Raw genomic sequence first — 25,529 nt, forward strand, 5'->3', positions numbered from 1 at the left:
AAGTGTCCCTCAGTGTATTCTACCACCACAGGCTCACAACAAGCCTTCATCCATCACGGATAAATGATAAAAATTAGATGATATTAAAATTGTTCTACCAACTCCATCAGCAGTGAATCTCAGATTTGCTTATAATCACTTTCAACTGCAACCTTAATATTCAAACTTAGGTTAAAAAATAGATCTGACTGCACTCTCTCTGGGAATACACTCCCTGCAAAGCAGTAAAAGCCTTGAACAACTAACAGGTATTTTCTCATGTTTAATCAATAAATGTTTCTGTGAATTTTAAGAGCAAAACTGTAGCTCTGGCTACATCAGCACTGTGCAACATCAAAATCTGCTTTGTCTCAGGAGCAGACTGTCAACTGGGCTGTGAATCAGTGCCATAATTTTATTTCCAGAATTGGTCTAGCTAGTAGAAAAGCAGCCTAAGCCAGTTCTGCTTCTGCTGCATGTTGTTCTCAGGTCACCTTGGTCTAACAAAGCATCTGCCTCGAGGAGGAGCCCAGGGTCAGCCCTCTGCCCACTGGGGAAGAAGGATGTTGGTTTCTATTCCAAATCCTAAGTCCTGAAAAGCAAATGGCTGCTCTGCCTCTCCTGCCCTCATGTACAGCAAGATTCCCCAACATCAGAATCATCTTCCTTCTTTTCTTTCCTACATGACATTTTACATCTACATTCGCAGCCTTATAAAAAGTCTTGTTGATCTCTTCAGGCTTTGAACCAAGCAAGGACATTTCCAGTTATAAATATTTCTGTCTAAAATATTTTAAATAAAAGCACCAGATCAGTAAAACTCGCCCTTCATAAATTTATTAGAGTGGAATATGAACCATGTTCTTCTTAATTTGAAAAAAAATCTGAAAATTCTTTCCTGATCTTTCTGCATAGTTTGCTGCACTTGCATGCAGAAAGAAATCTGTACAGCACCTCTGTAAAATATAAATTGTATAAAAATATAAAAGATTTATATAAATATAAAAGGAAAAATCTGTAAAATACAAAAGATTTAGAAGATACAGATATCCTTTAAACTAGGACTGTAGCTCATGGCACTTCTTATACAGCCAGAGCCAAACTGCACCCTGTGAAACTGTTAAAATTATTTAAACTTATCCAAACATATCACACTGTGAAATAAGTATATTTCTATACCTAGGGTTTCACAAAATGTTCAGAAACAAATGCTAGCACCACATTAGAGCCTTTTATATATACACACACAGAAGTCAGAGAACAGCAAATACCACCAACCATTTCTGCCAGCAGCAACCAGATAGGCACAGGTCTTACAGAGTGAAACCCAACACAGGATACCACATTTAACTCAAAGCCCTCTTATTGTTCAGTTATTGAGAAATAAAGTTGAATCTAAGCATTTATCTCTCTCCAAGAGTAAAAGTTCTAGTTCTGTCATTTGTAATGAAGTCGCCTAACAAGGGATAAAAGATTATTGGCAGGAAAAGACAACTGCAGTGCATTAAAAGCAGATTAAGGTTGTAAGAAAAAGCAGTGACAGGAAGGAAATTCACAGTTGAGGGGAAAAGGCTCCATATGTCTTCTAACACCAAGATACAATTGGGGGCACCGAGGAAGCCATTAAGGAGAGACCCCATCGTGTGCTGGAATTACGAGACATATGGCAAGTTTTCGCTAAACTGTGCATTTTCTTGATTATCCACCATCAGCACACAATTCTAATGCTTTTCAAAAACCAGTTTTTAATGAGTGAAAACAACAACCTACAGCTCCACTAAAGTAGTTTGCCTGTGCAGGGAACATTACGCTGTCTGCCTGTATCCCTCAGACAAACCAAGCATGGGAAGACTTGACAATACCCATGGAACAGATGAAGCAGCAGAGCTCAGGCCACACGGCCAGGAAATGAAAGAGCAAATGACAAATGTTGTCTATTCCATGCTTCACATCTAATTTAGGCACAACTTCCAAGTTTGAAGGAGGCTGTGGAGGCAAAAATCCCTGATGGTGAAACTATCATCACCCATCCGCTAGTGCCTGGTGATACACCCTAACCTGAAAGGGAACCAAAGCTTACAGTAACATCTGTATTGGTCACCTAAACCCCTGAGAACTCTCTGGAAAGTGCTGGAAATATCCACTGCCCTCAAATACTGACAACAATAACTTGAAAAAATTCAGTGTTTCACACGATGATTGTACTGCATATCCCTGTAAGACCCCATGGTGAGGATACCTGGGATGGGCATGGCTCACCCATGGCAAATGACCTGGTTAGCAACTCTTAATAAAATCAGAATTCATAGCTGAATTTATGAAAGTGTCCAGAACAATTTCCCATGAATACAGTATACTTTTCATTATCATATCTTTTATAGCACGAATCCCTTTTACAGAGTGTATTATTTTCTACTCACTTTGGTAAAATCTAGTTTCATATATTCCACTAATATTGCATTAATAATCTTTTAGCACCATTTTAATTTTGAAGCAAATTAACATAATGAACTACACTTGAAAACTATTCACAATTTCATTAAGATATTTATTTCAATTTGGTAATTGAATTCGTAATAAGTCTACAAAAAATCTATTAGGAAAAGTGTTGTATTTCCTGGCATGTCTTCCTTAGTGCAAATAATCTTAGTGAAGCCAAAGGTTCACCCTAAGAAGGATTGTGAGTCACTGGAAGGATCTGGCCTGAGGATGAAAAGCAATGTTTTAGGTTGTACAGCAGGAGTAATCCATGGCACAGCAGCCTTCAAATATTGGTGAGGCTTCCCACAGGCGTGTCAGACCTCCCTAAGGCAATCACACCACCAGAATAACTTCCAGCCCCTCAACATAGAGGCTGAAATGCTGATTTGACTTTTTTTTTTGCTGTATGACTAATGCCAAGTTGGCTCCTAGAGAGGCACTGCTGATGATCCAAGCAGAATTATCATGTTTTAACTGAATTTAAGCTAAACTTCTCCCATGTCTTTGAAAAGCTCTCAGAGTGTGAGTTTTCCCTCTTTCAGGTGTGTGTATGGGGCTGGGCATGGTCAGAGTCCAGCACTCCCTGACCAGGTTCATTTAAACTAATCCACACATGGAAGGTGTAATATTCAATATCAGTGGTACTCACTTGAAGACATTTGATGTTACACAGGACTTGGGTTGAAGCCAGTTCAAAACCCTCCAAAATCCTTGTTAAAGGCTGAGGTTTTATACTCTTTGTTGGCCTGAACTACTTGTTCACTCTCCCTGCGCTGCTCTGGCCAATTTGGGGAGGAACAGTTACACCTCCTGCTCTCACCCAGCTGTGCACAGCTGGCTCTCTCACAGAAAAACCACGTGTTGGCAGTTCCTGTGCCCCAGCTGTGGTCAGTCACACCCTGCTTTGTTCTCCAAGCTCCATGGACACCTCAGCCCTGCACATCCCCTCGGATCCTCCTTCCCTGGGAGGGTTTATTCACTGAGTCACATTCACCCCCGGAGGGTTGAGTCAGTCAGAGGCACTAAACACACAGTACTTTTAATGTCTTACTCAAATTTACCAAATGTTCGTTTAAATTGACGTGAGAAGTTGATAGAGAAATTTGGGTATTATTTCTTTTGGAAGTCAGAAGTGGCCTGAAAACCCTTTCATGAAAAACTTTTCTTTTCCTGTAATCATATATGCACAGCTTAATTTAGAAATGTCAAGTGCATTATGCTTTATTTCATGGTTTTGCTGAGGACACCTTGGAGATCTCAAATCTAGAAAACAAAAATTTTCTTTTATTTTATCAGGTTTTAAAGTAGCAAAATATAGCCTGCAAAGTGACTCTATACCATCTCATTTTAAAAAGCTTATTGGAAAAAAACAAAAACAAACAAAAAAAAAAACCAAAAAAAAACCCAGAAAAAAACCCAAACCAACAAATTAATTTAAAACCACAGATTATTTTACTGAAAAATATCTCCCTCTCAAACAGAATCACAAGATTCAGTTTTTAGTTACGGATATCTCACAGTCCCACCTGTTCTTTAAATGTAACTATTTTCAAGGATAAATACAATGAGACATATTTTATAAAGAAAACAGAAATAAAAACTTTGCAAATAGATCTTGGATCTTCACTATTATGAGGGAACAAAAGAAGTCAACACCTCCCCTTCTCTCTCCTTGGGAACACACATGTCTGTTCCCGAGATAAGCCTGAATAAGAATTTCTGTTCTGAAACCCCTGTAACTTGGTGGCAGTTTTGACTTGGATTCACACATTTGGGAAGTCATCAGACTCCTGCAAACGCTGCATGTAATTAGCTGGATTGAAAGCAGCTTAAACTCCACACCCACAGGATCCTTCTGAGTCTGCACATGTATAGAGCAATACAGGTAGCAAATCACATCACAGATCATCTGGCGGTGGCTGGAGGTCCTAACAAAAGGGAATTGTATGGGAAGGTAAGACTAAAAGAAAGATTCTGGTTGTTTGTCCCACAAAACATTATGAAAAGGTTGAAATGAACTTTTTACTTAAGGACAAGATTGATGATAATTGCCCAGAAGTTAGCTGTAAGCAACACTGATCAAGAAGGGAAATTAAGAAAACCACAAGCCTATGTTTATGGTAATTTCTTCTCTAAATGTAATGTCTTAATGAAGCATTAATTTGTCATATAAATGACATTCTCATGACAACTTTTCACTGCGGATTTGAACTCTAACCAAAATGTGTGGTCACTGTTAATTGTTTCTTTCTGACTTTCTCCACCCTGGCAATAGGACTATCAAGGGCTTTTTCTCCCACTTTTAGTTTCAACTACGCAAAAAAAAAAAAAAAAAAAAAAAAATCAAATAAATCAAATTTCTCAACTAATCTTGAAGCCCATAGCTTAGTTAATAAAGTAATGAAAATTGATGACAACATAGCCAAAGTAACAAAGTCATGGTAAGTATCCCAATATTAAAAGCCAATTTCAATAAGCTACCATTTTCTCTGTTTCTTGAAGTACCTGATAATACAGAAAGTTGAGGGGTTGTTGAGTTGTTTTTTTTAAATATGAAAAGCATTGAAGTGTTCAAAAATCTGTGGAACAGAGCAAAATATTTTGATATTCCTCTCGCTGCTTTCAGTACCCATCTCACAAGGTCATGATAGAAACCAGCAACTCCAAACCAATGAGATACAGAAATTTGTCTCCTGAGCCCAATCAGGGATCTGAAAAGCAACTTCAAAGATATTCTTGAGCTGAAGACCCTTACTTACTTTATTAAAAAGAAGAGAAAAAAAATTCCAAACTTTTTGGTTTGAATGGTAATAGGGGGAAAAAAAAGGTAGAGGTTCAATGAACTGCTGCAATACTCTATGAGAAGTTTAGGTCCAGTCATCACAGTTTGAGCCAAAAAAAAACCTACAATAAAAGAATCTTAACTGATTGTAAATCACTAATTAATAACTGATTGAACTTGTATTTCTGGTGAAACAAAACACTGCTCAAAAGCCTGATGCTGTTTGAATACCACCAACAGGTGAAGAGATAATGTTTTGTCTACCAATGGCACAAATAATCTCAGATATCTCCTTTTTTCCCCTTTTATAAGCCCCAAAAGAAGAACAGTGAAACTATTGAATGACACCATTCCAGCCAGACCTACAGGATGTGCAAGTTCAACCCAATGACAACAAGCTGCTTTCAAGGGGAAGTTACTGAAGGATAACAAACCTAAAAACAGGTTAGAAACTGCAGGTAGAGCTGCAACAGAATTCACTGTAAGCTTTCCCTCTAACACTTTATCTACTAACTATAGTTTTCTTTACATATTTGGTTAAGGATACTGTACCATAGAAATAAAGCAACAACTATACCCTTGAAAAAAACAAACCAAACAACTCACCAGTTTACTTTTAGGTCACGAAATGTCTGCACTGGAGGAGGTGAGCCCAGCTATTTACACTTCCATTAAACTGAATAAATCAGGAGAGGAGATCTTGCCTGCTATTGAATTTCCCCAAGTCTTCAGTGCTCTTTCTCCTGACCTTTTCTTAAGCTCACCTGACTTCGCAACAACCTTGTGCTGAAATTAATATCTAGTAACAAATCTCTAAAAAACTGTAAAAAGATAAAAGCAACCATTTCTCTGAGAAGCTGGGGCAAGAGTTCATAGGGAGCAGGAGACAAATAAGCTCCTGCTCAGACAAGGTGCTCTTGATTATCATCAGACAATGGCAGCAGCCTCTCCTGATAAGCCACACCTGAATGCAGCCTTATCTCTTTGCAAGTATAATCTCTTCCAAAACCTTTTTCCCACAGACAGAAAGTTGGCAACGTGTCTCTCGTTGCTGGATATCAGCAGTAACAGATGCCCACACACACACAGGTCCACAAGTTAACCTTACATTTTGATACTTGGGTAGGTTTTCCTCTAGGGCTTCCCCAAAGCATGGGGAAATCACAACATTTTGGTCTTGAATAAATATGGCAGGATGGAATTGGAGTGGTAGACTGAGAGAGAAAGGGATAAAGGGAGAGCTGGGCTAGTCAAAAGGATGCAAAAATTTAATGGCTTGAATAAACACATTTCACTCATTGTTTGATGTCATCCCAGCCTTAGAAACAAAATTTTCAAGTTATTTTAATCACTAATACTTTATGGTAAGGAGTACCCATTTCCATGATCACATCCCACAACATCATCCAGCAATGAAGGAGTTCTCTGTCTCCCTCTTTAAAATCTGAATCAGATTGCTCCCATTGAAAACTGCAAACTCACCTTTACCCAATATTCAATAACTATAGGCAAACTGATCTCAGAATGCCGCATTCCCTAGGACTAAACATCTGATAACTCTAGTGAAAGAACATTTCAATATTCAAAAAGAGCTTGCTCACTCAGAATTGTAGAATTAGAACTGCCTGTTAATGTTCTCGCTTGTCCAATTACACGTCTCAAATTTTGAAACTATTTGTGCCTTCATTCCTAATTTCCTCTGCTGGTCTCCTGTCCTCCTCTGACAGATGTTGCCATTTCTGAGAAGGAGGGATCTGCACTTCTCATAACCCAGCTTGGTGACTTCAGCCTGGAGTAGCAAAGACAAACTGAACCTGTGACAGACAAGGTGAGAGCAGCAACCACTTCACACCCCCTCTTTTCCCTCTGCTGCCAAGTGTCTGTCAGAGCCCAAAGGCTCTAAGACACCAGGAGCATTTCCTAGCAAAAGCATCTGTCTCAGCTAAGACACCTTTTTAGAGGGATGACAAAATAGACTTCGGCATTTAGAAACCAAACATGTGTATTAATGCCTGAAGCTGGAGAGAAAAGAGCCACCAAGCTGGGCTGGCCACACTGGGAACTCAACATGCAGGAGCAGTTTTGCTAACAGGGGAAAAAAAAAAAAGGTGTATCAAGAGTAGCCTCTGTGTGTGGCTATTGACTAGTTGACAAAACAGGCTAAAAATCAATAGCATTTTCTATGGGAAGTTAGATAACTTCCCAATAATATAAAACAAGGGTCTGCTGAGGAATAGATGTCATCTCTGCTGATGGCTTAACTGCAAATTTTTCATTTATTTATTTCTGCTTCTCGAAGGGCTCACTAAGTTCAGTCCTGGTACCAGCACTCCAGGGAATAAAAGAAAATAGTGTTCCTGTACAAAAGGAAAAGGGAAGCTTCAAGCCATGGGCAATGCTGAACACTCAGCACTTCACTTGCTGTAAATACCAGAAAAATTACCTAAAACCTCTGAGAAACATTTACTGGTGCAGAATTGATCTGATGACATGAAGGGAATCGGCTCCCAGAGTGAAATCTTAGCACATCCTGTTTCCCATAGGATTGAAATCCTGTTATGTTTCTCCTCTTGTTATGGGCAGAATGGAAAGCACCTTATAAGCTACTAACAAAATAGTAGTTGTCATCCCATTTCTGTACACAGCCTGCTCGTGACAGTGACAAATTTCAACAGATAGCTAAGAAGGAATTAAAAAAAAAAACAACCTAGTTTAGCCAGCAAGATTTAAAATGTTTTAACCAAGATTTAGAAAAGGTAGATAGAGTCTGGAAAACAGGCTCTGCTGTAAGAGAGGACTGGGTGGTGCTGCAAATAGACCACAAATATTAGTCAGGTGCATTTTTACTTTCCAAACAACCAACTGGAAAATTGCCCTGTGCATTCATATAGTCACATGCAGCTCCCATTACTAAAAATAGGTTACAGATGGGTTTTTTTCCAACATGAAATGGGCATTTGGAGGAGCGGGTTAATTTAAAGGTTATTATAAACATGAAGCATTTATTTGTCAATATCTGTTATCCTACTTTTGCTATCTAACAAATAATTAGTTATAATCAATTTTAAGAGAGAAGTGGATCATTTTCCTTTCTCATTAGCACATGCTTTACCCTTTGTCATGGTTTAATTTGAATACAACTGCAAATTTAACAGTATTTTACTTTTACTGCAGCAAAAGTAATTAAATCAATGTTGTATTTGTGGAGCTGCTTTAAAGTATTAAAGTAACTTGATCCCAAATGAACTTAAAATTTTAATTCATTTTACCTTATGCTGGCTGTGGAAGAAGTCAAATTTTTAAATGCAATATGACATATGGCTGTTCATTATTTATACATTCTGTAGCAGACTATAAATTTTACTTTGGACATATATCGAAGCACTGAAACCATTTCAGTTGCAAACACATAAATCATAGTTACAGTTATTAGTCTAAATGTAATGCCACCCAGGTTCTAGATCAAAACCTTTAAAATCCATTATAATTGACGTCTGCTGCATAACTTATGTCTGATTTTATTAAAGGAGCTCATTATTATTTATATCTTTGAGACATTATATTCCTAGCTGTGTAACCAGTTAAATGTGAAAGATTTGAGGAACGGAGGGAAAAAGAAAGGAACAATAGTCTATAAACCAGCAAGAATAAGGCTATAACAGAGGAGAAAGATGTGCTGAAAGGGAATGACTTAATCCAAGGTATGGATTATCCAGGCTGCACTAGCAACATTTGGGACAAATTCAGAGGGAATTCTATGTCAGTCAACTCACACCTCGGTGAGAAGGCTGCAAACCAAACTGCATCCCCCATGCTACACACTGCTCTGCAACAGGGGAGGGGGAGAGGCTTCAGAGCTTAGAGCTTGAAAAATCACTGAAACAAAACACAAAGGGCTGTTCATGGATTTGTCAGGAGGCTTTTTGCTGGTGAGCTGTTTGGTTTGTGCAGTCAGGATGGGAAGGGCACTCTGGGATGCACATCTGGGAAATGTGGGCAAGTCCTTGGCTTGTCTTGCTTCCCCAGAGTGGCTGAGCCTCAAAGCCAGCAGCCTGTCTGCTCTGGACCACAGAGGCTCCATCATTCCCCTCTGTGTTCCAATGCTTTTCTTTGGCCCTACAATGTAAGCAGGATAAATAAATGCAAGAGCAGCTATGTCAGTCAGATGTCTGCTGAGCAGCTGACACTGCTGTCTCTGAAATCCATGGCAAGGCTCCGACAGACAGAGGATCAGACATTCAGATGGTTTACAGCTTTCAGTGAAGGAACCCAATCTGTGAACCACTGGAGGTTAGGTACATGTGGGTGATTGACACCTCCCCATCAGGGACAGGGAAGTCCTTGGACAGCAAACCAGGCCAACCCAAAACCCTTTTGGACTGATTTCCCTGGAATAACAGGAGCCTTTATTATCTAGTTCACCTCAGCCTTATATACTTGAAAATTATACTTAACATATTTCTACATTACACTTAAGTTTACATTATGCTTACATTACTCCTAAAATATATCAATATATTTTACTATATTTCAACACTACTTTACCTTCTTCTCATTAGCTGCAGAGAAAAATAATCAAGAAAATGAATATTACTCTCTGTATCTAGCTTTAGCTTCACATCAATATGCAAGAAAAGGTGGTGATAACAGCAAAGGCTGCATTTGGAGTAGAGCTGGTGATGTGATTGCAGAGTTTCAGATCTTCCTTGAGTTAATTTTTGAGTTTGTCATACTTGGCCTACAATACAGCAAAATCTAATTTCTGGAGATGCTGTGCATATTTCAGTGTCTGCTGAACTTAACCATCATTTATTTTATTTATCCTTTAATACTTAACATTTTATTTAAAGTTTCATAACCTGACCAGAGAGAGATCTGAACTTAGGAGGAGGATGCCCAGTTGGTACATGGTAGTACCAAGGGCATATTAAACAGTAGGTATAAGTGTACATGGAATATTCTTCTATATTACAAATTGAAAGGGCATGGAGCTGTCTTGTGGTGAGTCTAGACAACTTTTGGGTATTGAAATCAAGAGAAACTTCAGGAATAGGAGTAAGGGAACAGAAATTAGCTTCACTGGCTTGAAAATGCCAGAAAATATTATATCTCAAACTTATATTTTCAATGTAAAATAAAAGAGAAAGGTGTCGTTAATACAGATTTGACAAGTACGAAATACTAAAAAATAAATCTTAAAATCCAACACCACTTTAATAGTAAGAATCTTCACTTGAAAATAAATGTAATGAATACTGAGATTTTTCCTCAGGATTAATCCATCATACAGAACTGCTTAATGAAAATTACACCTTTTCCTCTGATTAAAAAACCTGCACTTTTTCTGCAATCCTTTTCATTAAACACATTGTCCAATCTCAAGTTTTACACCGAGCTCTTTTACGTTTTCCTTTGTCCCTGAATGCTCATGTTGGTTTCTCTCCAAATATTCTTCATATTTCAGAGAAAGGAAAGTTCAAGTGTTGACATAAAGCAGATGAGGAAGTGGCCACCTAGACCCTGAGTCTGGATAATTTGTAAATCTGCTTGTGTAGGCTGGCAATAATAATAAAAACTCATTAATCATGTAAGGCTGTGCTGCACACTCCTTGACAATAGCCCTGCAGCATTTCTTTGCTGTGGGGACAATATGCTTCATAAACTCAAATTAGTGAGCTGCAAAAGCTAATTGAATGCACGTGTGATGCTTTGCCTCAGGAGAATACACACCCAAAAGTCAAACAGGGTTGCAGTTTTATTACTTGGGTAAGAGCAGCTGATAGGCTTCTGTACAGCCCAGTCAGTCAGTCTATAAGTTAGCTGATTTTCTGTTTCTTTTCTATCCTGGGCTCATTTTTTATTTCCATGTGTAAATTGTCAGCCAAAGGGAAAAGAGTAATCCATAGGTTATCTGCAAAAATGGGGGTCAGTATGAATTTGGGGATTGGAGGTACTGGCACTGCCCAATTCTCCTTGATTTCCCCAGGAGACCCAAAGATCAAGCAACAGAGAGTGACTGATTTAGGTTCTTGCTCTCAGCTATTTAGATTTTTAGATAACATCCACCCACGGGGATTTTTGGGGCCAAAACTGTGTAGGTCCTACAAGACCATTTACATCCTTCCCCTGGGGCTCTCTCTCTGAGAAGGCTGATAAGAGATTTAAGGTCCAAAAATGAAAACAGATCCTTTATCTAATGAATATCAAGAAGCTAATCATCTGTATCTTACTGCCCATGGAAATGATCTTATTGCTGGATGAGTTGCTCACTGAGTTTTAGTTTTGATTTTATATTAAATAAGTTCATTATAAGATTGTGAACCTGTGGAATGTTTTATGGTTATTACATTTACTGCAGTATTTACTGATACAAGTCAAAAATATATGCAATGCAACAAAACATTGATATGGCATAATAATATTAAGGTCTTATTCTATTTGTGTACTAGCACAATAAAGGACATGAACTCAATGTGTACTAGCCTAAGATTAAAACTCTTCTCCCCAAAAGAATTAGCCAAACTAAGTTATCAGAATTCCAATCTGATCTGGGGGGAGAAAAAAAAAAACACCTGCTTTTACTCTGCTTATCTTTACTGTGCACTACTGCTGATGACAAAACCTAGAATATTCAACAGAAAAAGAGGCTGTATTTCAAATTTTGGTGATTTGTCCTTGTTGCGTCCATTCACTGGAGAAGAGGCATGTTTTTAATGTTGTTTAAAAAGAGTTTCTTGCCCACTGTATGGTTCCCATTCACTCCATACGTTAGTGCAACTTGAGAGTGGAAGATGTCATATGTAGTGCTTTATACCATATCTTAAATATCACTAAACTCCAGGAAATCAGAGAAAGTATTGTTCAGAAAATTGATTCAGACCCACAGAGTTACCTCTTTAGCTGAGCAACTGTGTTTGAGTCATGACAAAATAGAGACTGGCGGTAAGAAAGCAGGAAGATTTTGTTTTCATTCCAGAAATGACATCAAATTCAGTTACTCCATTTTCTAGGGCTAACAGAGTAGGTGAACAAAAAAAAATTTAACTTCCAGCTACAACTATTGAGGAAGATGATCAATAAGGGTGTGAATCTCAGAGTTGCCGGAGCTCTAAGATTATTATTATTTTCCAAAGTTCCTCTAGCAGAAAAGGAATGCTGTCAAACTACTGTGCAGCTTTTCCCTCTACCCTGACAGCATTCCTGATCTCACTTGCTTAAATCCAACTGCAACTATTTCAGCCCTCCAGCTTCAGCACAACCAAGTTGACTTCTTTCTGCATAACCAAAAATAAAACCAATTTCACTGTGCTCTTCATAGCTGGTCATTAGGAGGATATCTAAAGCAGGAGAAGGAAGATGCAATGTGACTTCAAACTGCCTTGATCCAGCAACTCCAACAGCAAATTGCTTCTGACCACACATAGGTACTCCTTAGCCCTGAAATCCAAGAACATTTCACATCCTAATATGAATAAATTGGTATGTATTTTAAATTAGTTCCTTCAGCTTTGATACCTACTACTAATTCTGATGTTGGTAGCAGACATTTTCTCTGAAGGGTGCTTCTGCACACTACTTTTGCTGCTCCTTAGGTTAGACAGCTATTTAGTCGTTGAGCTTGTCTTCAGCTACCAAACACAAGTGTAGGAAATTGCATTAATTTGGCAGTTATTAGATTTGTTTAGTGCTTTTTCATCTCTTACTATTAAATAACTGGATCTGAGTGTTATTTTAAAAGGCAAATGTCTTGCTGTTCCTTGGAAGGGTATTAAGAGGAAGAAATGGCTAAGATTTGATTTCATGAAGGCTTGACTTCAGCTCTCTACAGCTGGAACTGCTGTCCTGTGTCTCAGTTGTCCTAACAGCTGCAAGCTGTGAGCAAATATGAACATGAAGCTTACAGGGGGTCTGGATTATATTTTTTTTGGCAAAAGTTTCTTAATTTAATTTACCTGGTAAAACCAGATTTAGTTTGTGGGATTTTTTCCCCTCTTTATTGTACATGTTGTTTATCTGTTTCAAAATTCTATTAGATCTATTGCCATACAATGTGGTTTTCTGTAGCACTGAATAACACCTTCCATCTTTTAATCTTTTTTTTTTTTTTTAACTGAATCATTTCTTTCCAATACAACACTATGACACTAAACACCTGCAGTACAGTAGGGGTCAATGTAGGAAATGCACATGGCAAATCTCACAGCATTTTGGAAAATATAACCATGTTCCAGAGTGAGCCACATGGAAAACAAAAGCTTTTTATCCAGAAACACTGAAAATGGGGTGGTAAAGAAGACAGAATATTAACTATTGCCACCCTGTCCCCTCTGTCCTGCCTGAGGGAATGGACTCAGTGGCCTCCTGAGCCCTATTTTCTGTGAGCAGCACTGCGTGGCACAGCTTGCTCACTCTTCCAGTGAGTGCCTGCTGGGGCACTGCAACCTCCTGCCTTTTGCTCAGCGCTTTTTTGGGTGCTGGTGACCCAAATTAAACTGCTGACAGCTGGAGACATTCAAACCTGAAGCTCAAGTGGATAAAGGAATGTGGACTGCTTAGCACAAGTAAAGCTTAATGCACCATAGAGAAAGGTAGTCTGCATTTTACATCCCCTTTGATAAACTGCAAACAAACTTGGCAGGAAAAGTTTTTAATCAGTGGAGCTTGCTGCAGTGTATTCATTACTGTTACAAAATGGGATTACAGTTATTCGGGATAGAGCTGTATGCTTCATATACTTTTATTGTTATTTATTTTAAGGAATATTTTTACACTGAGGCATAAAAGATTATATGTTATTACTTGTTTAACAGTTAAATATGACACCGGCAATATTCATCAACATTTCCCTACTATCATTCCTAAAATTAGTTTTCTAACAGGCATTTGGGTAGCTGGACCAATTTTCAGAAATGATGAACATCTCTAGTTTCCACTAGCAACTCAGTCTATTTACTGTACCAGTGAATACTTCTAAGCACAAATTTCAGAAATTACTTTTAGCTATCTGTGTTCACAAAACTTGGGATATGATGTTGCTCAGTGTTTAGGTTTTGTGGTTTTTTTCCTCCCCCAAACACTTTTTTTCTGTTAACTCACTGGTGGTGAGTAGATAACGATTTCTATTAAAAACACATCTCACAATTTTCATCTGTACTAAAAACATACACAGGTTATAAGAATGAACTCTAAGCAGTTTTCAGCTGTGCTTCCTACATTTTCCATACTTTTGCTTTATGTCAATAGAAAAGAAGGACAGCTGGAAATTTTGAATTTTATTTTCTCTGCACACCTCATTTTTACATCTCTAAAATCAGACTGAATCTTCCTCTGCCCTCTGTGTAGGTCAAGAAACTGTGTAAATGTGACACCTTTTCAAATAATGCCATAAAATCCTCCTTAGGAGAAATATCTCTGCCTTTACAGCTGCATCTTCTGGTTTCTCTAAAATTCATAAAACTTGAAATACTGAGAAGTCTGGTGCTGTACATTTGTAAGAGTTTATACCGAGAATAATTCTTTTATACATCGCAAAAAACTTAAATAAAACTTAAAGATTTAGTTCCCTCGTATTTCCTACCCATTTTTCGCAGCCTTAGGAATAAATTTTGAAGGAAGGTACGCATTACCTGCAGTAATCTGTGCATTCCTTCTCTCCCCTGGTCACAGGGAGCCACACAAGTTATCCTTTTAATAAGTCTTTCTTAGTATAAGCATTGTCAGACAGCACAGTTTTGTTACAGAGAGATCTTTCAAACTGGTGTGACAGAGGGAGAGGTTTATGAGTTCCTTTGCTAAGCAGGGAAGATGCAGTAATTGAAAGTGCCCACGGGCTTGGAGATTTATTGTTAAGGGAAGTGTGCTGTAAACAAGAGTAACATTAAGGATTTGACTGTAATAATTCAATCTATCTTAGTTTACAAAAAAAAAGAAAAAAAAAAGTCTAAGTTTGCAAGTAGTGAGGTCTTGTTTACAAATAATTTGCAGCCTTCGTGGTGTAGGCAGTGTTCGAAACCTCCCAAATGAAAGAAGTTTCATAAAATGTAAGATATTACTACCCAAGCACTGGTCACAGATATATAATTTGAACCAAGTGTGTTTTTCATTGAAAGGGACTCAACCTCTGTGTGCTTCAGTGTGTGGGGATGAGAGTAAAACAGCAAAGCAGAGCAATTTCCCTTTGTGGTTGGACAAACAGATCCAGTGGGATTACTGGGTTAGGAGCTGGGAAGGTGCAGGATCAGACCAAGGTCAAGATCACTACATTTGGCAGCAGCAGCCTCATCATCCTGCACTGAATTCTTCAGCACACCCAGGCAGTTCCAGTCTCTAAATTTGGTGGTTTTCTTTCTGAACCAAGCCCAGGATGGTGCTGCCCATGGTCACACCAGGAACGGGCACAGATGGCCTAATGCTGGCTGAGCAAGTCTCACCTCACACTAAGTGATCATCCTTTTGATAACACAGCAGTAGAAACTGCACAAGACACTAAAACAGACTGCAAGAATTTGGCTAGAAAGGGCAAACATGCAGCTGTGGAAGAATGGAGTCACAGAAATGTGTATTTTAAAGAACCTGATTTTCTTTGCCTGGGACTTCTCTCTGTTACATCCCAAACTTTGGAGAGGAGCAGCAAATTTGCAAAATGAAGAACACTTATTGCTGTAAGGCTGAACTTCTGTTCTCAGGAATTCAAGGTGCTTCCTGCTAGACATAACACTCACCTGAAACTGATCCCAGGTCTGCCATTTGTATACACACAGTGATCCATAAAAACATCCACACTCTGCAAAGTTTGCTTTAAATCAGACAAGGAAAGGAAAAGATTGGATAAACCACTTCGTCTTATATGGAAGCATATGCTGCTCCAGAGGAATTATTAGAAACTACCTGGACCTTAAGGACAAAATTGTGAATCCAGTACTTAACTGGCAGAGTTATTTTGCTATCACCTTTTAAGATGGCAGGAATTATATTGTTATCTACAATCTGCTCTCCAGCACAGCCCTTGGTACATAGACAAAAAAAGCATGTGATTTTGGGGTATGTATACAACATGAAAGCAGGTATTTAAAAATATCTTGAATATTTAGTGTCATCAGAATAGAAAGTTTAATTAAAGAAATATAAAAGGAGCATTAAGAGAATTATTTTCAAGGTTCTCATATCACTATCTTATCTGAGTCTCCCGATGTTCTTGCTTACAGAACTCATTTATTGCTCTACTTAGAAGTACCCCAGTTGTTCAGAGAATGAACAGTACTCTCAATTCTGATGCTGCCATTATGCAGAGGTAGTTAATAAGATGTACTAAATAGCCTTTTACACCTCAAAAGCACATTACAATAGTGATAGATGCATCTGCGTGCCAGTGTGATGAGGAAAAAAAAAGGAAGTGAACTAAAGACTGTTCCATTTTCATGGCAATTCCTTTCTTAAGTGCCAAGGAAGAAAGAAAAAAGAAAAGAAAAGAAAAAAGAAAGATTCGATCTCTACAGTGGAGTTGGTGACAATTAAAAGAAAAGGCTACACCAATCATCTATTGATTCACTGCTACACAAACAGGCTTTAGCACCGACCAAGAGCTCTGAAAAATGTGGTTGCCTAACAAGGAGGAACAATCCCTAGAAACATTTTAATTTCCTCCTTTGTGAATAATAATGTCAAAGACCTTAAATACTTCTGTGATGGAGAACAAGATAGGCAGAGACAGAGCAGGTTTCTAATGCAAGTACACAAATATACTTTGGACATATTAATTGATCAATTCACACTACCCCTGTGAAAATATTAGAACAAGTCATTAAAAGAACAAATTAGAACACAAAAAAATTTAGATTCTTAAGCCTTTAAAGTTGAAAGGTAAGTTTTCTACTGAGCTGCTGCAGAATTGGGCAATAGATTGGTTTTTGGATCACACAATGAGGACCTGTCTGAAGGTAACAATGAGGAAACCCTTTCAGCAGAGGGTATTTATTAATTAAATGTATTACTGCAGGAACAGACACAACTAATCACCAGAAAGTTGGCCAAAATTTGCCACATTCCCCTGCCATTTAAAACTTGAATAGACAGATTTTGTCCTATTCCTGAAATTTTATCACATGACCTTATCGAATTAAAATAACATGATTTTGTCCTTCCTATTCTTCCAAATCAAGTAATTCTATTATATATTTTTTTATATTTAAGAACAGCCATAAGACCCTTTTTGCCATATTTCTGTTTTCCTCTCTGTCTCTCACTAGGTTGTTTGAGGGTTTTTTGTGGTAATGCAACAAAGCTAAATGAGTTTTGACTTCCAAAACTTCATCTACAAAGTAGTTCTTACAATAGTTACATGGCAAAAAGCTGTAAGAATAGCACATTCTGGCCCCCAGGGCAGATCAAAGCAGGAAAAAGCAAAGTTGGGAGGTAAAATAGAGCTCACCTGGGAAACAGATTGTTTCTTTGTGGTCTAAACCTTTAAGATGGAACAGTTTATAACCCGTAAGGGTTGATACCAGTGAGCTATTGAACCTACAAATCAGCTCTTCACCCATTTCCTACATCCCTTGTTACCTGCTTTAACAAAATTTACTCAACACCTGCACTTTCTCAGAGAAACTACACAAAAAAAACCCACTTTAAACAAACATTTAGGCAAAAATTGCCAGGTTGTCTGAGCATAGTTTCATATATGCACTGAAGAGAGAATGCAAAGAGCATTTGAAACGTGCAAGTCTTATAAGACAGGAAAGAGGAAAATCCCAAGCTGAAGTGCATGAAAAGCTGTCTTGCAGAAGGCAATCCTTTTGAGCTGTAGAATTTTGTGGACCTGCGAGCTGTGCTCCCCATCTTTCTCCAGTGGATAAACATGTATTTTAATGCAATTTGCAATGGGGTTTGGGACTTATTACCAGCTGTCAAGAGATCAGTTATTGAGGGCTTAATTGACAGTGGATAATTAGCTTCTCTATGAACGGTGATTGTGTTTCACTCTGAAGATAGTGTAGTAAGAAAATGAAGCATATGGCAAAGTCAATTATGATTTTTTCTCAAAACTGTTTTTAATGGTATTTAACTATTGATCTGTTGGGTTCCAGTTTACTTTGATGGGTGTGCAATATCTTAAAAAGCTATTGGATTTAGGCTGTTTTCCATTTTAACTACTTATACCCCATGTAAACATAGAGAAATGACTATATTGTTATTCCAAAAAAGGCTATTCTTCAGCACAATTTATGGAGCAAATGAGAGCACTTCTCAGGGCTGCAGAATTATCAACAAGCAGATTAGAGTTTTGTCATGGCCTCAAGGCAGGCTCAGTGATCCCCATTACTTTCACCATTCGGCAGAGTTAATGCTGTCTCAGAACTAAACATACTGAGAAAGGTCTTCTAAAGTGTTTTTTGGAAGTATTCTTGCTGCCTTTTGTCAGCTCACCCAATGAGAAATGCTCACAGTGTTTTAGAGAGCAGCTCCCAGCTGAGGAGCACGGGATTGTCCCATGAGCACACAGCCTGCTTCTCCTGCCTGCAGACCTGTATTTGCTTAAAACACTCATTATTTGCAGGTATTTAGATGCCTCCTGGATTAATAATCTCAACGGAGCTGCATCATTCTTGTCCAGATATAGCAAAACTCAATAGCAATGCAAAATGACATTTTAGAAAAAATAAATCACCTGTATCCCCATATTTGAAGGTATTAAGATAATGTCTGTTTTTCTAATTTCTCCCGTATTAGAAATCTGACACAGTATTTTTCCAACAATAGCTGTTTTCTAGCAATAATGAAGAGGTTTGAAGACAAGTTGGACTATAATTTCCTTTCTCAATCTGGCCCTCGACTTTCTCAACAATATTGGCCAAATAAATGCTTAAATGTCTAGAAGTTTAATTTATCGACCCTGATAAAAGTTTGGAATCACACAAGGCAGGAGAATGGAAATCTATTGCAATGAGTCATCAAAAGTTAAGAATCTAAAATTCCTAATCTAAGTAGTTTAAAATTTTTATTAAGTCTTAGCATTCTGGTTCCTCAAAACTGGACAGAAATACCATGATTTAAAAAACACAAAGTTCTCTGAAAAAAGGGTCATAAAAATACTATTAATTATATAATTACATTAAATACTATTAATTATATAATTAAATTAATTATATCTATTAATGTAAGAAAATAATTCCTAACAGATTCAAGTTACAGCTTTAAAGAAAGAAAAAAAGGGACATAATTGGATGGGTTAAAAATTCCTCCCATCCCATACACCTCATGCCCATTGGTGCAGTCACTGAAGATCTGGGATGACATAACATTTCATCTTTTGTGTGCACATACTCTCTTTTGGGAAACAATCCCAAATCTCTAAAGACACTGCAAGATGATTTAGGCTTCTCAAACTGATGGATTTATGGGCCACTAGCTCACTTCACTGCAGGTTTTTAATATAAAAATGTAAAGTTCAGAGGCTTCTGATACAGCGTCTTGATAACACTGCTTTTCATGCCTGACAATTTAGCCTGGATTTAATTCAGAGATCTCAGAAGTCAAAAATTGGGCTGATATAGCACCAAAAGAGTATTTCACTGTGTAATAAAAGCAAAGCCAAAAGTGATAATATCCAGTTGCTCTCTAATGGCTGTTATCTGCAGATCTCAAGATGCTACTGATATTCCACCAGCCAAACACTCTGCATTCAGCTCAGGAGGAGGTCAAGGGCAGAACACCCATGGATTTCAGAAGTTTGCTGGACTGAGGCAGATGTATCAAAACATATTCCTCTAGTTTCTGTCTTACATAATAAATCGTGGGCCAAAGGAGCAGTAAACCACCAACCAGCAGTCTGATAATTGCCTTTCTAATGAAAATGTGTGCCCCTTTTGTGTCATTTCTACTGTAAAACAGCATGCTGGCACTCACTGGTGAACAGTGCACTCGGCAGAAGCATAACTAATAGGAGAAATAAAAATTATGTCCCTGATGGTGTATTTTTTAATGTATTAAATAATGATTAGGGGCAAAGGGCAAATATTCAGCAATCAGCAAGCAACCAACAGGGAAAAAAAGATCCTGATTCAGTAAGTAAAGACCATTAAAAATCTGAGTGCAGCCCTTCTCTGAAATCTCCCACTTGTCAGGAAAGTACTGAAACAGATCATCCTTTATTTTGACTGAAGGTAGTCTCTTCTCCAGATGTTAAGGCTGTTCTGTTATCTGTTACTATGTAATATATATTCCTGCAAATATCATGTCAGAAAGACATCCTTGCAGGCTGACAGCTACGATATTAACAGGCAATTCCAGTTACAGCTGGCCAAATTTGTGATTAGCTCTTCAGCAAACAAAGGGCGCTCTTAGTGACAGTGGGTGATTTCAGACAAGATAGGGCTGTGCCATGGCACGGCTCAGCAGCCTCTGCTGGGTGTTGTGCCACGTCAAGAGACAGTAAAATCATCCCCAACAACAGTGGGGCCAGACTGGAATAGAGGCAAGGGTAATAATCCAATCTGCTCGACAGGATTTCTCAACTGCGCTCCACTTCTGTATTGAAAATATTGAAATACTTTTATGTACAACCAGAAATTGTTGTTGGGTAAACCTAGATAGGATAGGATATCGTTTGGTGACTTAATACTTCTGATCCTTACAAAGGTTGGCTGGGAAATGAAAAAAACAACTATACACAGAAAAAAAGGACAATTATTTCTTCTATAAAAGGAACAGCGTAATACAGACAAATGGACGTGGCAGGAGAATTGCCAATTATACTTGGCCCGGTTCAAAAGGTTAATGATGAAATATCTCTCTGGCTTATATTTCAAGAGGAAAACTAGCAGCAAGGCAAAATTATTCATTTTGAATCAAGTAAAAATATTTTCTTTGGTCTTTTTCTAGCTATTGCTAACAATTTCTTTCTACAAAACGCTTTCTGATGTTGAAACAGGTATGCTTAATCTTCTAAATTAAATTTAAATACTTCCAGATAGAATGACCTAGATTTTTTTTCTTTATCTGCTACTTAGATACTTTTAATGTTGTAAACAGAACTGAAGGACACGGGAATGATCTGCATTAATCCAATAACACTTTGTGGTTAGACCAGGTCATGGGAATATATACAATAAAAAAAAACTTCATTTGCTCTGTGGGTTGGTTTGGGGAAAGGCAATAAAAGAGAAAAATTTAGATGAACCTAAATTTAAAAAATCTCCTGGTAAGATTTGCCCATTAGTTGTGGTAAAGTTAAGGTAGTTGGCCAGACAGAGTAGAATGGAAACAAGGGAAAGCTCTCCTCCGGACGAGGGAATGGAAGAAATCCATGAAGTATTTTGAGGAGTCACCCAACCTGGACATCCTTGCACCTCCACAGTAACACCCACATGCACGGTGTGAAATGCACAGCAATTAACTCTTTGAATTTCTAGAGGCAAAATCAAGGTCTGGATTATCTAACGACACTTTTTGATGTTATTTAAACATTCAGCCTGTGCATCCTGCTCTGGTGTTTCTTACTCCTGCTGATCCTTTATTAAGAGGACAGGCAGCTCCCAGACCTGGAGACAGCCAGCACACACTGCTGGGTAAACCTGGCTAATGCAAGATTCCTCCAAGGGCAGGACAGCTGCTAAACCTCTGAGGCCAGCCACAAAATAACCCCCACACCCTATGGTCAGAACTCTTTAACGGATTTGATTTGCTGAGAATACATCCCAGTGGGAATAAAACTCATTTAAGACACTTGAAGAGTAAGACATTTGAAAGTTTATAGGTATTTTTAAAGGCCCTGGCTTTTAGTAGATATCCATTTGGAGGGTACATACTAGTTTTATGTTTAAATTGAGGTTTCATAACCAAAGCAAGCCTGTTGAGCAGTTACCTTGCCCATTTTTCCCTTTCCCCCGTTAGATTTCTCTCAAATTTTGGTACAGCTTGATAATTCAATTGCTTTTAAAAATATGTGTGCACAGTCTGATTTCTGCAGCAAGGTAGATGTTTGTCATGCATCAGGCCCTGGACAAAACCCTCAGGCCAAAAAACCTCACAAACAACAACAAAACCCCATCCCTTGACCGTGGTGAGAAAACTGTTGGAATGTAGTTACCAACACAAAGCAGAGAACAAACTTTAAAAGGGAATCTGATGCAAAATGAGCCAAAAACAACATTAAAACATTACCATTAAAAATGAAACAAATCAAGTCATTGAAGTTAAATAGTAGAAACCATCTTCTGAATAATATGGACTGCAAACCAAACTTTTGGGTGGGTTTTTACTGATTCCAAAGCTCTGCATTTAGAAGTGAGCTGAGGTCAGCCCCAGGTCACAGCACCATCTCAGAGCTGGACAGAGGTGATCTGGGTCAGCTGAAGGCACTGCAAGGCAATTGCTCACCTTGACCTGGCAGCCCAACTGACATCAAAGGTATCAAGAAAAATAGAAAAGGGTGGATAAAAACCCAACAAAAATGTATGAAGTAACAAAAAGGAAAGCCTGGGAAAAAAAACCCCTAAAACTTGCTATAGAGGATCTTTTTGCTGAGGTCATGAACTCATGTCACACCCTCAATATAGCTGACAATAAATATCTGCTAACCTCATACAGAGATGAAATAGTCAGGATAGTCAATATTAATTGCTGAAATACAATGTTCCACTGCAAAACTAAAGACTGTGTAACAACTAAATGATACCACTGATGATAAACTGCACAGAGATGTGGGGAGCCACGAGCTCCTGAATTTTAACCTCAGTTGTGAGAGTTTGTTAGGTGATCTTGGCAACTCACTTGCCCCTGATTGCTCCACAGATCCACACAGGAGTTGGGAGTAACATTTACAGGTTTGGATACAAACCACTTTATCCTCGTTCCACTACTGCAGAAGTGCTGCTTGTAGACCCTTGTATTAGATTGTGACCAAGTAAGAATTCAAATATATCATTATTTAAACTTTTCAGAAGTGTAAGGTCATTCCAGAAGAATCAGGAATCCCTGGCAAAACAAAAAAAAAGCTAGCGTAGCAAAGGATTTTCTAAATGCATACCGGGGGAGGCAAAAAGGGAGGAGAAGAAAATCTGAGAATGCTCCATAATTATAATACCAAATCAGAAGTTCAGAATCTCTAAAACTACCAAGAGTGCCCATTTGGAAAACTTAATATTGGGAATTGAGATTTCGTCCACAACATCTCATTTGGCACAATAATTATGCTCATAAGAAATGTGATCAAGATGTAGTTACTAAAATAAATTTCTTATTTTGCAATCTAGTTTTACGGAAAATAAACCCTAAAACTATTTCAATACTGTATATTAATTAAAATTTTATAGGAAGAAGTTTGATTTATGGCCAGCAAGGTATCTTGATGATTTGTGAACTGGCTGAAATGTTCTATTGTCACATGTTATATCAACTTTTTGGGTTTAATATTAGTTGCTGATGAAAGCAGAACACTGGCAAATGCATCCTTCTTCCTCCCACCTGACTTGAGGATGTATCAGTTACTCTAGGCTGATAACTAAATATTGTTTTCAAGACCCAAGTTAAACAGTGATTTAGAATACACTGAGATGAAAGATTAGGACATTATTTTTTTTCGTGTTTCAGGGATCAGTAACGCTAAAAAGCACAACAGATTAATTATTCCTGTTATCTTGTTTGATTTCCCAGGAAAATGAAAGGAATCCTTACTGAGGGATTATCAGTGTGACAGACAACACCAAAATCAAAAGCCCTGATGTATCACCACTTTCAGCCCCCATAATTGGGAGCTCTGAATGCAAAATGTTCCTATTTCCTTTGGGGTTTCCCTCACTGAATAGCCCCTATCAGACAGAACAAATCTTTAAATTGTTAAACTACCTTAGGTGATGAGTGCACAGAAATAGATATAAATAAGCTACCACAGTTTCAATATTCACTTTTATCTTCCACAGAGCCAGACTTATTATACAAATATGTGATCATACAATGCATCTTACACTTTTTAGCTGCACACTATGTTCTGATAATAGTTATTTACATAATTATTCTTTCTGCAGGGAAAGTATGGAGCACTATGAAAAACACTCAGGAAAAAAGTCATTAGACAATTAGTCATACAATACTCTGGAGCTAAATCCACACAACTGTGCAAATAAGTAACTTCCTCCCTGTGCTTCTGTGAAGGAAGGTTATCCTATGTGAGTTATCAATTTCAAACTCAAATCTCCCCAGGTGTAGAGGGAGACAGTAAATTTCCTAGAAATTACAGATCAATTTTGCATTACCATTAGAAATACCATTACTTCTTTGTTAGGATTTTTTTTCCCCTTGTTTTCTACTGTTTTTCCTGCTAATAAGCTTTTTAAGAAGTAGAAGAGAATCTAAAGTCCATTTCCCAAACCTCTGACTTAGACTACCTTGGACCTCAGACAAATGAACATTATACTAACAGGATGACAGTTTTAGGTCTGCCTTTTTATCTTCTTGATCCTAAACAGCTTTAATTTTTTCAAAGACTGAAGCAATTTACACACACCAAAAGGAAAAAGACACACAGGTGGTTCACATGTGTGGTGAAGATGGTCAAGTAATAAATCCACATTGTACTGATTTATTCACATCTTTTAAGACAGACCAAAGTGAGTTTACTTGTATAATGACAATTTGGAGGACACAGACCAAAAAAAAAAAAGATGTTTGCTGCAAGGCAGCCATGAGGATGACCTTTGTGGTCTACTGCATAAAATTGCTTTTTAAAAGGCAATTCAGGGCAGATAAAAGACATGGAACTTTGTAGCTGCTGTGCAATGACTCCTTTTTTCAGTCCTCCTCCTCCCCAATAACACTAAGTGCATGAGGCCTCTATTATTTATAAGTTCATAATTGTTTCTTACAAAGAAGGATGAGTCAAGAAACTCATATTCTCATAACCATTAAAGGATTTCCCCAGAGAATCCCAGTGAGCTAAACAGCCCTGCTTAGCTGCAAAGGAACCACTTATGCAATCCAGGACCTGGGTAGCCTTGCTGGGTAAATAAACCCCACGGACCAGAGTAAAGCAGCAGCACACAAATCCTGCAGGGATGCTGGGCTGGGACTTTCTCAGCCCTGCTGGTGCTGTGCAGCCCTGCTGACCTCTCTAACTGCCCCATAATAGCCTTTCCTCCTTCACCAATTTAGGGCATTCCTCTGGGAAAAGCTGTCTCTCATTGTCTCTACATCCACCTGGGGCCTCAGGCTTTGGTGCTCTTTCTAGAGAGTAGTAGAAAAGAGATGAAAATAATAGAGGGACAGGCTGTGTGTCTTATGTTCTCCTATCATTTGG

At 38.1% G+C, this 25,529-nt stretch overlaps 1 protein-coding gene across 9 annotated transcripts in view; it reads right to left on the reverse strand.

Moving 5' to 3' along the window:
* Positions 1 to 25,529, reverse strand: part of LOC146430868 (uncharacterized) — a 537,765-nt gene that overhangs the window by 412,424 nt on the left and 99,812 nt on the right. For 8 of the 9 annotated variants that reach the window (XR_014855166.1, XR_014855165.1, XR_014855168.1 and 5 more), the window contains exon 2: positions 12,762 to 12,870. The exons of the other annotated variant lie outside the window; for it this stretch is intronic. Coding sequence is in view for 4 of the 8 variants with exons in the window: in XM_085074905.1 (XP_084931031.1) it covers positions 12,762 to 12,789 (28 nt within the window). In the remaining 4 variants the exon portion in view is untranslated. The remainder of the gene's footprint in view (positions 1 to 12,761; positions 12,871 to 25,529) is intronic. 9 annotated transcript variants of the gene reach the window in all.

The sequence above is a fragment of the Lichenostomus cassidix genome, chromosome 14 (genome assembly GCF_008360975.1).
Source record: "Lichenostomus cassidix isolate B80296 chromosome 14, HeHo_3.0, whole genome shotgun sequence".
Taxonomy (NCBI): Eukaryota; Metazoa; Chordata; class Aves; order Passeriformes; family Meliphagidae; genus Lichenostomus; species Lichenostomus cassidix.